Genomic DNA, 14,257 nt, shown 5'->3' with positions numbered 1-14,257 from the left:
TCCCCTGTACTTCACCAGTTAATAAAAATCAAGAGTCCACTTCAGAAGAAATTGAGATTAAAACATCAAAGTAGCCAGGGAGCATAATTAAATCATTTTGCACTTGGTTAAAAGCAAACAAGCTTAACCTCATTTCTGTCACACTTCTATTTCTACACTTTAAATGACTTCAGAAATCACAATCAATGATTATGCATATAACGTGTCCTTTGATTTCTCTTCTGCCAAATCTAAGATTTCCAAATATTCCCAGAAAAGGACCCAGCCTTTCAAGAATCAATAGCGATATTTAAGGACAAAACCAAACCCTGATTTTCCCGTTCCCAGACGAGCCAAAAGCAGATGGGCTAAAGCGGCAGCAGTTAGGGCGACAAGAAGGAGCCCGAGTAGGTGAGATTGGAAGGATGTCAGCAAGGACCCAGAGAAGCGCAGCTTGGAGAAATGATGCAGAGAAACCCTGACAGCAAAGTACACACCTTGGCATTGATATAAGGGTCAAAGGGGCCGTACTTTTTGAGTTCTTTGATCTCAAGAGCATTCTACAAAAAGGAGAGGAGAAGAAAATGTGATGATAAAATGGATGAAATATATCAAAGCAATGCATAGCCCCATGGGGCTCAACATTAGAATAACCTGGATTTGCCTTCCTTCAAAAGGAAGTTCATGAAAAAGACAACCTGCAGGGCACAGCCCTTGTCACCCCTCAATCCAGGCTGAAACCACACGGATGCCTTCTAATAAACCAAAGGGGTGCTTGTCACTACTGCCTACACCTCCATTAGGCCCTTGAAGCTAGAGCAGCAGACATCCTGCTGTGGCCCCGCCCCACCCACCTGCCTGCCAGATTCTCGGGAGGGACATGGAGCTGGTGTCCTGCCTGTCAGTGGAAAATCCAGGTGGGAGGTTGGCAGTGAGCAGGGCAAGCTCAAGCACTCCTAAGTGGCTCAAAAATCCCAGCAGCTGTGTTATAAGGCAAGAGTGAGCAAAAACAGAATTAGAAATGGTTGCTGAAAATTCCCGGAATGGCAAGGTTTTTAACAGGTGATTAGTTTTTCAATGTGAAGGAATATTAGTTAAAAGCAAATATCCTCATTGTTTCCTCGAGAGAAAAGTTAACCAATTTAGCCACGAGGAATAAAATTGCATTTGATTTCTGAAGAGGCCATTCCAAAGAGAGAATTTTCATTTCTGTGTTATAAAACAAAGGGCCTCATGGTCGGCTCATAAATGTCTGTTGCTCAGCTATGCAGAAAATACTACCCAAAAGGGAAGAGGAAGCTAATTCGCAGCCAAGCATCGACCATCTCCTCCTGAGAGATCTGGAGGTGCGGCTGGACTTCTCTCCCATCTCCGAGTGCAGCTGTCCTTCCCTGACTCCAAGTCAGGCACTTAACAGCCTGCTGAGACATTACTTGGGTTTTGTTGACAGATCAACTCCCCAGAATAAATTTCCTAGTTTTTTTTTCTTTTAGGAATAACCTTGATCTAATTCTATAAATAATTTACAATCTTCCCTCAGCAAAGTCATTAGGAAAACAGTTCCAGCTTACTGAAATTCACATCTCTCTTTCCAGCTACTGAGCAAAAAAAAAAAAAAAAAAAAAAAAAGTGGCTGCTTCAATTCAGAACAGAGGAGAAAACGGGGGAATGGCCTGTTATCAAGGGAAAGCCCAACTTCTCTCAGACCCAAACTACAGGGGATGTTCTTGATCAGAGGCTTGTCTATAACCTGAACCTTCAGGTGGAACTTTTTCCCAAACAAGTGCATTTTAAAGAATGTACCATAGAAGACTTGTCGCTTACTCAAAGGCCACTGGAAGGTATTTCTGTTCAACATTGCCTTTATTTTCTAAGACTGTCTCTCCACTGCCGAAGCATGCCCGCTCTTGAATGAAGATTGGATGATGTCATAGAAACCTCCAGTGCTCTAACCTCCATTCACACATATTTTCTGTGAGTCTTTTTTTTTTTCTTTTTTTGCGCACACCTTGCTCCCACTGCTGGGAGGCAAGTGAAGCAACAGCGGGAGTCCCCCAGGGCGCCCACACACTGTGGGGGGCCTTTGGCTCACAAGTTCAACTCCAATCCTGCTGTGCACCCAACAACTACCACCGGCCACCCGTTTGAATGGAATTTGAAACTACGCTGCTGGTTTTGCAAAGTGTTCAAACTGTGCGCCTGAAGTCTTACTGTTCTAGAAGCTGCGAGGCTCCAATCATCCTCCCAGGTTTCCTCTGTGCTAAGGGGAGCATCACTGGGAAGAGGGGCGTCAGGGGTAGGGGGCGAGGGTGAGAGGGGGCAGCCTGGGGGACCATGGCGCCCTTCCCTTCAGACCTGCTCATTGACGCGGGTGTGTGAGGGCCCTTGATGGATGAGCAGTCGCACGATCTGCGCGTCCCCTTTCCATGCGGCCAAGTGCAGCGGGTAGCAGCCTTTCGAGTCCGCCACGTTGGTCAGCGCGTCGTTCCTCAGGAGAACCTCAACCACATCCCTGGAAGGCAAGAATCAATCGTGAGTTGACAGAGCCTCGGGGACGTCGCGCAGCCACTCGCCCGCTTGGATGGCGTGGAGTCAGCACAGATGTGACCTCTGTGGGCCCCTATCTCTCCGTGAGCTCACCTCAGTGGGCCACACGCCCACCTGACGTGTCACCTCCTTCCTTATCTCAGCCTCCCAGGTGAGCCACTGAGCTTTCACTCCTCTGAGGATGTCTGGTCCCCGTATCTAAAACCTTGCCGATGCTGCCTTGTTTGCGGTGTTTGATGGCGTTCAGGGATAGAATTTACAAACGAGGAGTCTCGCAAGACAGAGTCACCCCATGTTTCAGGGCACTTGGTGATGTGGCAACTGCAGGTCTAGTTACAGAATTACAGTTGCGGCACATAGAAGCCAGACACACGTGGTATCATTTGATCCATCCGGAAGCCTTCGCGCTGTCTGCTCAGTGGCACCGCTCACTAAGCAGGTACAAGTGTGTGATTATTACTATGCACACGAGGGCAAAGAAAAGCCCGACTGTAAATACAATCAGAACCGGAGATGGACCTGGCTAACAGGCCACAGTTGCTGAAGACTTGCTTTAATTCGGGTTGCCTCAGTGTTTAATCAGGGAGGAGGGCATCCATACTCACTTATGAATTATTCATGAGTGATGTGGTAATGCAGGCCACCCCATTTAAGGAGGGGCCTCCTGCTACTGTGGCCTAAACTGGCTGTCAAAGACATAAGGATCACATGGGGATGAAGAGACAGTCCAGCGGGTAGGGCCTTGCATGCAGCTGACCTGGGTTCAATCTCTGATACCACATACGACCCCCTGAACCTCACCAGGAGTGATCTCTGAGTGCTGAGCAAGCCAGGTATAGCCCCCAAACAAAAACAAACCAATCCCCCCTGTAAGAGAAGTTCAAATGAAGGGAGCCACCATGGATCTTTCTGGCCTTGGAATTTTTAGGCTGGAACAAATATTATACAAGTGATACAATACCTGAGATGGTGAGGGCCCTGCATAGGGCTCAGCTCTGGAAGAAACTTTCTACAATGTTTCCACGAACTCCTCCTCAAAACTGAGCATTATCCTCCAACTTCTCAATTCCCCCCCCCCCCCCCCCCCCCCACACACACACACGCTCTCCTTACTCTGCTTTCCACTCTTCAATATTCTGGAAAATGTATCCCTTGCCATCCAAAACCACAATTCTCCTTCCACTTACCTATCACAGGTCCCTCACCTAAAGAGCGGCTGCCTCTTTGGTTATCAAATCATTTAAACCCATGCCTTTCTCTCTCAAATCCTCCCAGAGCACACCCTCTTCAGAAAACTACACACAAATCCCACCAGCTTCCTAATAACCTCTTTACACTACAGAGTTAAGTAGGCCATGGTATGTGGACATGCCTTCCCCTTAAAAATGGGTCTCTGTACTGCGAACCATAATGCCCAGGAAAGGGGATGGGGGGGAGGGAGGGAGGGAGGGAGAAGAAAATTATCTGCCATAGAGGCAAGTTGGGGCTGGGGGGGGGGGTTGCAAATAGGAAGTGGGGCAGGAGGGAAACTGGGAACATTGGTGGTGGGAAATGCATACTGGTGAAGGGAAGGGTGTTGGAACATTCTATGACTGAAACTCAATTTCAATCATGAACAACTTTGCAACTGTTTATCTCACTATGATTCAAAAGGAAGGAAAGAAGGAAGGAAAGAAGTCAGGAAGGAAAGAAGGGAGGGAGGGAGGGAGGGAGGGAGGAAGGATGGAAGAAAGGAAGGAAGGAAGGGAGGGAGGGAGGAGGGAGGAAGGGAGGAAGGGAGGGAAGGAGGGGGTCTCCTGGGTCAGGGAGACAGCTCAAAGGGCGGAAGCACGTGCATAAGACCCCAGGTCCAATCCCTGACAGTCCATCCCCCCCCCCCCCACCCGGCACCACTGGGCGTGATCCTGCCGGTGTCTAAGCACTTCTGAGGATGGCCTTGGTGTGGTTCCAACTGCCAGGTGTGGGTCCAACGGCACCACTAGCCTGCACTGGGTCTGGTTCTGCCGTGAGTGGCCTTGGACCTTACACCACTGCTGGGTGTAGCTCTGGTTTTAAAAAAACTGTTCTTGTTGGGAATTGAAATAGGGTGCTTGCCTTGCACATGACCGACCCAGGCTCAGTCACTGGCACTGCATATGGTCGGCCCCAGAGCATACACACAAAGAGTGATCCTTGAGCACACAGTCCAGAGCACCACTGGTATGGTCCAAAAGACACACACACACACAGAGTTCCTACTGTTCACAAGAATAATTTTATATGAGAAAAGAATGGCAATCAAAAGTGAAAGTGAGAGGCAGAATAACAACACAGCAGGTAGGGTGCTTGCCTTGCACACAGCGGACCTGAGTTCAATCCCTGGCATCACATATGGACCCAAAACCCCGCCAGGAGAGATCCTAAGCGGAGCTGGGTGTGCCACCCCTGGACCCCACCAGAAAAAAAAAAAAAAGAACAAAGTGATAAAAATTTTAGTGGAAGCATGAGCGTGGCCATATTTCTCATAACTCATGTTGTTTTTCTCAATTCCTCTGTGCCAAAGCTTACACAGCCTGTAAAAGACGTAAAGCAGAAGAACAGCCTGGGCGGGCAGCGCGGGGCAGGAGTACAGGATACTTACTTATGGCCGTTGAGAGCAGCGTGGTGCAGAGGTGTGTAGCCAGTGCTGTCAACGCAGTTCACATTCGGCCCCCTCCAGATGCTGCAGGGAGAAAAAGACTCAGGTCACACACCAAATTGAGACAGCGAGTTGCTGGAGGATTCTGGGCTATGTTTAGCCAAACTCGTTATTGTCACAAATTCTGACAAAGGAAAGCCGCGGTTTATTCCAGAAATGCACAGTGTCGAGAGGACATGATATTCATGAACAGGAAACCAAATGTCAAGCCACGGTCATCACGGACACGCTGCTTCTGTCCCTTCTCCTCTGTGACTCTATTCACAACATCTGGGACTTGTGCCTCATAAAACTCCTGGGACTGAGCAAACAGCTCATTCAAAGGTCATCAAAAAATATCACCAAACATTACGCTGGAGCGATAGTGTGACATCCCCCCCCCCCCACAAAAAAAAAAGCCCTCATTTCTTAATTCTTATTGCTGCCCAATGCAGTTAAGTTTTGTGACTTACTGCATTGGTCAGAACTTTTTAAAGAACCGTTAAAGCACTACCCTGGGTGACGGAGAGAGTATAACAGACAAGGTCTGCATGCAGCTGACCCAGGTTCAATCTGTGGTAGCTCACATGGCCCCCTGTGACCCTCCATGAGTAAACACCAAGCACAGAGCTTGGAACAAGCCCTTGAAAAACAGATGCGTGTGAACCTAACACCCCCCCAAAAAGGATTTCTATCATGTATTAAGACCTGAAGAACTCATATTCCTAAATGTAGTTACACTTGATCTTGATGAAGATCATGAACGATCGGTTTGAGGCTCTTCACATTCCTAGAACGAACAGATACCATTGGGCTACACTAGCACGCAACAGGGACAAATGGAGACGTTACTGGCGCCCGCTCGAGCAAATAGCCAATTAATGGGAAGTCAAGTGATCAAGTTACACTTAATGATGAGCCATCCAAATAGTTAACAGACATAAAGATATTCGCAGCAACACGATATATATATATATATATATATATATATTCTACTATATATAGTAGAATATAATACCCCTTTATTACTTCTGGAGAGATCAAGTAGGAAAAAAACCTCAACAAAGAAATATTGGCCTTGAAAGAAGAAATAAAAGAGATGGGCACAGTAGATATATACAAGGCACGACAGCCCCCCAAAGCTAAGTACACATTCTTCTCCAATGTACAAGGGACGTTCTCCAAGACAGACCGCATACTGGGTCACAAAGTATATTTCCAAAAAATCAAGAAGATAGAAATCATCTCAACTATCCTCTCTGACCACAAAGCTTTGAAAATGAACATTAATCACAAACAGAAATGTGTAAAAATTCGTCTTCTATAGAAAAAAAAACTTGAAATTAAATAATCAATCAGTAAGGACTTTTGGAAGGAAGGAGGAGAGGGAGGGAGAGAGGGAGAGAGGGAGGGAAGGAAGAAGGGAGGAAGAGAAGGAAGGAGGGAGGGAAGGAGGGAGGAAGGAAGGAAGGAAGGAAGGAAGGAAGGAGGGAAGGAGGGAGGGAGGGAGGGAGGGAAGGAAGGAAGGAAGGAAGGAAGGAAGGAAGGAAGGAAGGAAGTAAGTCAGGCAGAGGCAGGCCAAAAATTCAAGGAGAGAGTTGGGGAGGGGAAACGGGTGGATAGGGGATGTTTGGAACCTTGGAGAAAAGGTGTCACTCTAGTGGTGGGTTTGGTGTTAAAATGATGTATGCATGGAAGTATCAGTAACAGTGTTTCATGGGACTGCGATAAAAAATAAAAAATACAAAAAATAAAAATATGTATACTATTATTTAGTTAGGGTAGTCTACATTCCACATTTAAGCAACTGATATTGTAGTCAACAGGTTTCTTTTTTTTTTTTTTTTTTTTTTTTTTTTTTTTTTTTGCTTTTTGGGTCACACCTGGCAATGCACAAGAGTTACTCCTGGCTCTGCACTCAGGAGTTACTCCTGGCGGTGCTCAGGGGACCATATGGGATGCTGGGAATCGAACCCGGGTCGGCCGCGTGCAAGGCAAATGCCCTACCCGCTGTGCTATCTCTCCAGCCCTCAACAGGTTTCTTATGATTGGGCCATTCTCAAGTGGGAGAGATAGCTCAATGGGCCGAGCACATGCGCAGAGGTGGCCTGGGTTGTTCCTGGAACTATATGGTCCCCTGAGCACTGAGCTGTGTGACTCCTGATAGCTGCCAAATATGGGCCCCAAGACTATCTATATTGAACCCTTCTTTACTAGTTATTCATATCCTTTATGACCAAGTTGGTGATTTTTGCTTGAGAGCTTCTACTTGAGTATTAGGATTTTCACAAGTGAAAATGAGTAATTCATAAGACACACTGAAAAATTTTGGGGCTCATCCTATGGCTACTGTAGCAATCCGTGTTAGGTTTGGGACTGATGCACTGGATAGTTGTATGCATACCCCTTGGTCTATTTAGGAATCACAGACAAAACACTAAAATTATAAACAATCACCAGTGAAACCACGGAGTCCAGAATCTTGATGCTCAGATGCTGGAAGCAGCATTATTTGTAACATAAAAATGTGGATCTAGCCCCCAAATATCTATCAATAAAGGATTATGATAGCCTAAATACACAGATTCTCACATACAACTATACTGCTATGTAATAAAGCAGAAGACATTATAATAAAATATTAGGAGAAAAAGGAAATAAAATTGTAAGTACATCAGATTTTGAGGAGGGAGTCAGAGATATACCGCTGGACAGGCGGAGCATATGCTTTGCATGTAGGAGGTCCAGGATCAAACCTGGGTCCTGCTTATATGCCCCATTGTCCCCCACGAGCACCGCCTGGGGAAACCCCTGAGCACCGCCGGGTAAGGTCCAAAAACAAAAAATAAACAAAAACTAATTTAAAACATCCTATGAGGAAACCTGGCACTGCTCAGGGGCTGCTCCCAGTGCAGTGCTTGGGATCGCTCCTGGCAGTGCTCGGGAGACCATGCAGTGCCAGGGATTAAAAGTGAGACCTCCCACAGACACAGCATATGAGCCCTCTGAGCTATCTCCCCAGTCCTTCGTGAGGAAATCTTTATCAGGACTGTGGATAAAGCTCACAAATTCGTTCCACCTAACTGTGTCAAACTACATGAATTAACAGAAACAATTCTGTTGATAGTTAGATAATAGATAAGCAGATTGATTTCAAGAAAATATGAAAACTTGCCATCAAGTAACTGATAACATGAAGGAATTCCTTCCAAGCACTAGGCAAGGTCAGATCTACAAGAGATACAAAATAGAAAAAGCAAATTAAAATAATCACACAAGGCTTCTCACCTATTACACTGACACAAATGAGGGTAATTATATTATAAAGTGTTTAGAAATACTGCAGAAACAAGCACTCTTAAATATTACTGGTATGAGTTTAAATTGGTGAATTTCCTTAGGGAAGACGATTTGGCAATATCCACCCAAACCAAAAATAGGTCTTTACTCTGAAGCAGCAGTTTGACTTCCGGGCAACTACCCAACAGAAACACTTGCACATGTGCACAGACACCCATGCTGACACAGGATCACTTCGCTCTAAGAGTAAAAATTAAAGGGCCAGGGGCTGGAGAGAGTATAGGGGATAGGGCACTGGCCTTGCATGCTGCCAACCTGGGTTCGGTCCCTGGCATCCTATGGTCCCCCAAGGACTACCAGGAGTAAAGCCAAGAGAAAAGCCTAAGCACCTTGAAGTGTGGCCCCCAAACAAAACAATCACAATCACAATCACAAATCATCCTGTTAATCGTCGACTGCCTCGAGCAGGCCACAGTAACGTCTCCTTCATCCTAGCCCTGAGATTATATTCAAGGCTCTTTATATTCAATATAAATATAGATTATATTCAAGACTCTCGGCAGAGTCTGGCAAACTCCCTGTGGTGTACCCAATATGCCAAATACCAGTAACAATGATGGGTCTCATTCTCCTAAAGAGCCTTGAAAAAAAAAAAAACAACAAAAAACAAACTTAAGGCTCAGTAAGCTCACTCGGAAGTTAAGGGCACACGACCTCAAACTGCACGCCACAGAACCAGCCTCCAGCACTCTACAAGAATTAACAGAATTACTGAGGGAGCAGCTAGGGTGGCCCCCAGCTAGCCCTGAGCAGACAGTCCAATGGGTCCTACCATTGAACTTTCTGCTCATTTGTCCAAATATTGCTGGGAATGGCCCCCTGGCACCTCAGAGTCCCCTCTCCCACAACAGTAAAATCTAAATGCCCAGGGACTGGAGCAACAGAAAAGGGGTTCGGCACTTGCTCACATACTGCCGGTATGGGTTCAATCCCTGATACCCCATGTGACCTCCCAAGCCCAGCAGGAGTGAACCTTGAGTGCAGAACCAGGAGTAAACCCTGAGACCACCCAGGTGTGACTAAAAACCAAATCAAACCAACAAAACTAACCCTAAATGTCCGCTCACATTGGTAAAGAGTGAAAATATCAGGTAGAAACCAAAACTAGATTATTATATAACCACCATCATCAACAAAGGAAGAGAGACTTTTCATGCATATCCTGATAGAGTCCCAAGATGATAGTGTTCTATGGGTACAGAGAGATGTCAGAGTATGTACACATATATATCTGTACATATGCGCATGCATGGGTACGCGCGCGCGCGCGCGCGCGCGCACACACACACACACACACACACACACCCCTGTAAACTGTTAGAGTATTCACTAAGAGTTGACAACGGCAATCTCTGGGGAAGAAAATACCTAACGGGGTCTCTACAAATGTGAAGAGGGACTTTCATGTTGTTTCAAACAGAATGAAAATATACTTATACATTGTTTTTAATAATACTTTTCCAGGGGCTGGAGCAGGCAAGGCTGGTTCTGTGCTCAGGAGTCACTCCTGGTGATGCTGGGAATTGGCTAGAGTTGGCAGCGTGCACGGCAAATGTCTGAACCCCAGGACCGTCTCTCCGGTCTCTTATGTCATATTTAAATCCATGGTCTATTTTGAGTTCATTTTCCCCCTTTGGTGTTGGGCCACACCTGGCAGTGAGCAGGGGGTCACTCTTGGTGCCTTAACTGCAGGCTGCTCCTGGAAGTACTGGGGTAACCATATGGTGTCAGAGATTGAACCTGGGCCTCCTACATGCATGCTGATTCTTTGAGCTCTCTCTCCATCTTGAATTTTTATTTACTAACTAAAAAAAAATGTTTGGTGGTGCTGAGGATCACGTGTAAGGTTGAGGACCTTACACATGCAAGGCAAGTATTGGGCCACATCTCCAGGGCCTGAATTAATTTTATATGACACTTAAATTGCCATTTATTTTTTGTTTTGTTTTGGCTTATGGATATCTAGCGTCAAGGGAAAGACAATCTTTATGCTCAGTTTGAAAAGAAAATCTAAGAGTATTTGGGTTGGAGAGATAGAAATGCAAATGATAGAAAGCAAATGTGACAAAATATTAAGAATAAGGGAATTTATGGGGCTGGCAAGATAGTATGGGGGTAGGGCATTGCCTTGCTTATAGAGGATCCAGGTTTGATTTCCAGTACCATATATGGTCCCCTGAGCCCCGCCAGGAGTGATCCCTAAATGCAGTCAGGAGTAAGCCCTGAGCACAACTGGTGTGGCCCCCAAAACAAAATAATAATAATAATAATAATAATAATAATACTTTTACAACAAAAAGAGGGAAATGGGACTATGTATTGGGGTGGGAGAGATGAAAACTACACTGAAATGTTAATCATAAACAACTGCATATGTGTGGTATGGGTCACCTTCAGGAGCATGTAGAAGGCAGATTGAATCTAAAGAGAAATTTGAAGGGAAAAGAGAGGATATGTGTCGCTGATATGGAGGTTATTTGTTCACCGACACTACTGTTGGTGAGAAGGTCAGGGGGTACATTCTGGCCTTCTCCCCACCACTGCTTCTCGGCCTTTTGGCTAAGATCAAGTGTAGTATCTGCCACTCCCCACCCTCCACAAGCTTGGATTTCTATACCACTGCCCCCAACAAGGAGCTGACAGCAATGAGTCTCTGCATTACTGATACAAAGATCTATGTTTTGGGGGTGGGTGGGGGGTGGAGGTCATACCCAGCAATGCAGGGGTTAATACCAGATCTACATTCAGGAATTACTCCTGGCAGTGCTCAGGGGAACATATGGGATGATGGGGGATTAAACTCAGGTCTGCCACGTGCAAGGTGAGCACCCACCCAGCTATGCTATTGCTCCAGCCTCATTAAACCAAAAAGCAAATGGATTACAATGAGACCGGAAATGGATGAGGGAATCTAAGAAGCACAGTTTTCATCCTTATTTTCAAGTCATCCCACAACCCAAAAGAGGATCTTCTACTATAAAATAGGGGATACTAAGAATCATATTTACTCCCAGCCACCGGTTAAATCAATCACAGACCCCAAACTGCTGTTTATGGAGTTCTTGGCACTTGGCCAGACAAGGATGGCAGGTTCTAACAGCAATGGCAAGATGAAGTGACTATGAAGCAATGCCAGGCTGTACATCACTCAATGACAAGAGGACTCGACTGTACGAACAGGGGCTGGGAAAGAGGAAATACCAACATGATCAAAGCGCTCAGAGCTCAGATCCGCTGGCTCCGAGTACTCAGGGGAAGCCGCGATCTCTTCAACCACCTGACTCCAAGTGCCAACTAACCCCTCCACTCAGATTTAAACTATCCCAGGTTTCAACAACAACAACAAAAAAAAGGCAGGGTTGAATAATTCCTCTGTTATTTTCAACTATTTACCTCCAGCTCAGATCAATCTTGGAAATCCTATACCAGCACTAAAACTCTGTCAAAACAATTAGAAAAGACAAGAAAGAAAGAGAGGGAACTTTCCTGCATAACACGCAGCATTTTCAACTAGCAGCCGTCCCCGCACCCTGCACCCCCCTTCTCTCTAGCATTTCCTCTAAGAATCCAACTAGAAATGTTGAGTAACGGAGAAGATATTAAATAACGGCAAAGTGAAAATGGAGAACTGTAATTTTTCTGCTTGCAATTTTAGCATCAAACAGGACGGTAGTAACATCCCCCTCCACCCAACTTTCTTCCTTTTTGGCAACCCAAGAAAAGAGTTATTTAAAATCTAGGTCTTCCTCCCTATTACAGCTGCTACTAGGTTCTGTTTTTTGTGTTTTTTTTTTTCTTTCAGAATTTTATTTTCAGAGGCCAGAGAAATAGTTCAAGGGGTAAGATGGTTGGCTTGCACATGGTCAATATGGTTCAAACCCTGGCACCCCATATGTTCCCCTGAGCACTATGAGGGGTGAGCCCTGAGCATGGAGACAGGAGCAAGCACTGAGCACTGCCAGGACCTCAACGCTCCCGCCCCCACCCCTCCCTCCCCTACCATCAAAAGAAATTTTATTTTGAAATTTTTAAATATTCCCCTTCCCTTCCCTTTGTGAACACTGAAGGTCACAGGTCCCATATGGGTGGCGCTGCCTGCGGGCTGACACTCTACTGAGCCCACCTGGGGGAGCAGCACAGCTCCACTGCCCTCAGGCTTGCAAGGCCAGCCAGCTCTTCCCAAGCCCCCGGCTGGGTTTTTCCAAAAAAAAAACAGCCAGTAGGGAAGAGCTGTTCCCCCAACAAAAGCAGACCAAGGAGTGAGGGAGCAAGGAAGACAAACAAAAACAGTTCAGGAGATTCCTAAATAAAGTGGAACCTCCATTGTGTTCCCAGAAAATACCACTGGTGCCTTTGTTCCGGCAAAACAAATCATCAGACTAACCTTGATGTGTCTAAAAGAAGTCACAGCAAGACTGCACAGAAAAGAAATAAACAGAGGCGCAGTTAAACAGCTTGGGCTCTGCCGCCAGTGACCTAACTTCCATCCAACCTTGCCTCTGCCACTTATCAGCTGTCTGCCCTTGAACGATCACTTAATCCTTCAAGCTTGGCAGACTGGGCTGTGATAGGCTCCCTGGGACGAAGATGCCACACGGCGACCCAACCGCATCCGCGCAATATGGAAGCACAGCCAGTGCTGTGCCTCACCGCACCCCTACTTTGAAAAAGCTTTGAAGATTGGCGAGGGAAAAGGCACTTGGATGAGAAAACCTGCCACATCTGATGCTCCCCTCCAGGGGCTCTCGACAGCCCTTCCGTTCTGCATGACAACCGTGGGCTAGAGAGGCCACGGCCAGGCAGCCCATTCTCTGTGCTGACTGCCCAAGGGCCAAACAAGGTCCTGCTCCCAGGGCTCCTTGTGGGTAGTGGATATGTGCTGTGTCCTGTAAGCAGCAGGAAGGGGAAATGCAGATGGAGTAAGGCAAAGCCTCTTCCCCCAGAGAGGCATGGAGTCCAGGAGGTGGAAGAGGGACCCAAGAGTGCTACCACAGACTCACGCCAGCACCACCAAGAATGACGCTGGTGGCCCCCAGAACCACTGGCCCAGCAGCACCACATCCTCAGGCCCAAACATTGCACTGTCCAGCATGACTGGCCATGTACCATCAGGAACAGCCCCTGGGGTCTCCTGACCACTGCTTGGAAGCACACCCCACCCCATGCCCCAAAAAAGGGGAGAAAAATCCTGTCAATGGCAGGAAAGCAGGTAAGAACCTAAGAGATCAATTTGTCATTTACCATACCACTATAATGACCTGGTTACTGAACTTGAAAATTAACTAGGGAGAAGTGTTTGCCTTTCATGTAAGGAAGCCTAGGTGGGAATTTCAAGCATACAGGAAGTATCCAAGTAAAGATCATGATAAGGAGGGCCTGGGGAGAGATGTTACAGAAAAAGTAGGATCTGGTGGCTAAAGGAGGGTAGGGGCATGGGGATGGTGTGAACTGAACAATTCTCTGGAATTTTGGGAGTCAATCCAAGAGGACAATTAGGTTTTGGCAAGTATGCAGCAGGAGAGAGGGGCAAGGAGGCTGACCTAAGTTTTGTTTTGGATGAGCTGAAGCTGAAACGAACCTGGGCTCCCATAAGTAAATGTCCGGACAGCGGGTGGTGAGAGTTCTAACCATGGGTTCGTGGTGCATTTAAAGTGACAATGTTCAGGGGCCAGGGAGATGGCACAAGTGGCAGAGCGCATGGTAGCATGAGCAAGG

The 14,257-nt window shown here is 46.5% G+C and overlaps 1 protein-coding gene and 1 pseudogene across 4 annotated transcripts in view; one reads left to right on the top strand and one right to left on the bottom strand.

The window, feature by feature from the left end:
* The window catches only part of ANKS1A (ankyrin repeat and sterile alpha motif domain containing 1A), a 204,176-nt gene that overhangs the window by 105,223 nt on the left and 84,696 nt on the right, over window positions 1–14,257 (bottom strand). For all 4 annotated transcript variants that reach the window (XM_056132630.1, XM_056132632.1, XM_056132629.1 and 1 more), the window contains exons 2-3: window positions 5,147–5,227; window positions 2,335–2,491 (exon numbers count right to left, since the gene is read on the bottom strand). In XM_056132630.1, the coding sequence (XP_055988605.1) occupies window positions 2,335–2,491; window positions 5,147–5,227 (238 nt within the window). The remainder of the gene's footprint in view (window positions 1–2,334; window positions 2,492–5,146; window positions 5,228–14,257) is intronic.
* LOC130040512 (uncharacterized) lies at window positions 11,082–11,225 on the top strand (annotated as a pseudogene).

The sequence above is a fragment of the Sorex fumeus genome, unplaced genomic scaffold (genome assembly GCF_029834395.1).
Source record: "Sorex fumeus unplaced genomic scaffold, SorFum_2.1 ptg000094l, whole genome shotgun sequence".
Classification (NCBI taxonomy): Eukaryota; Metazoa; Chordata; class Mammalia; order Eulipotyphla; family Soricidae; genus Sorex; species Sorex fumeus.
This window is presented reverse-complemented; position numbering and strand designations above follow the sequence as displayed.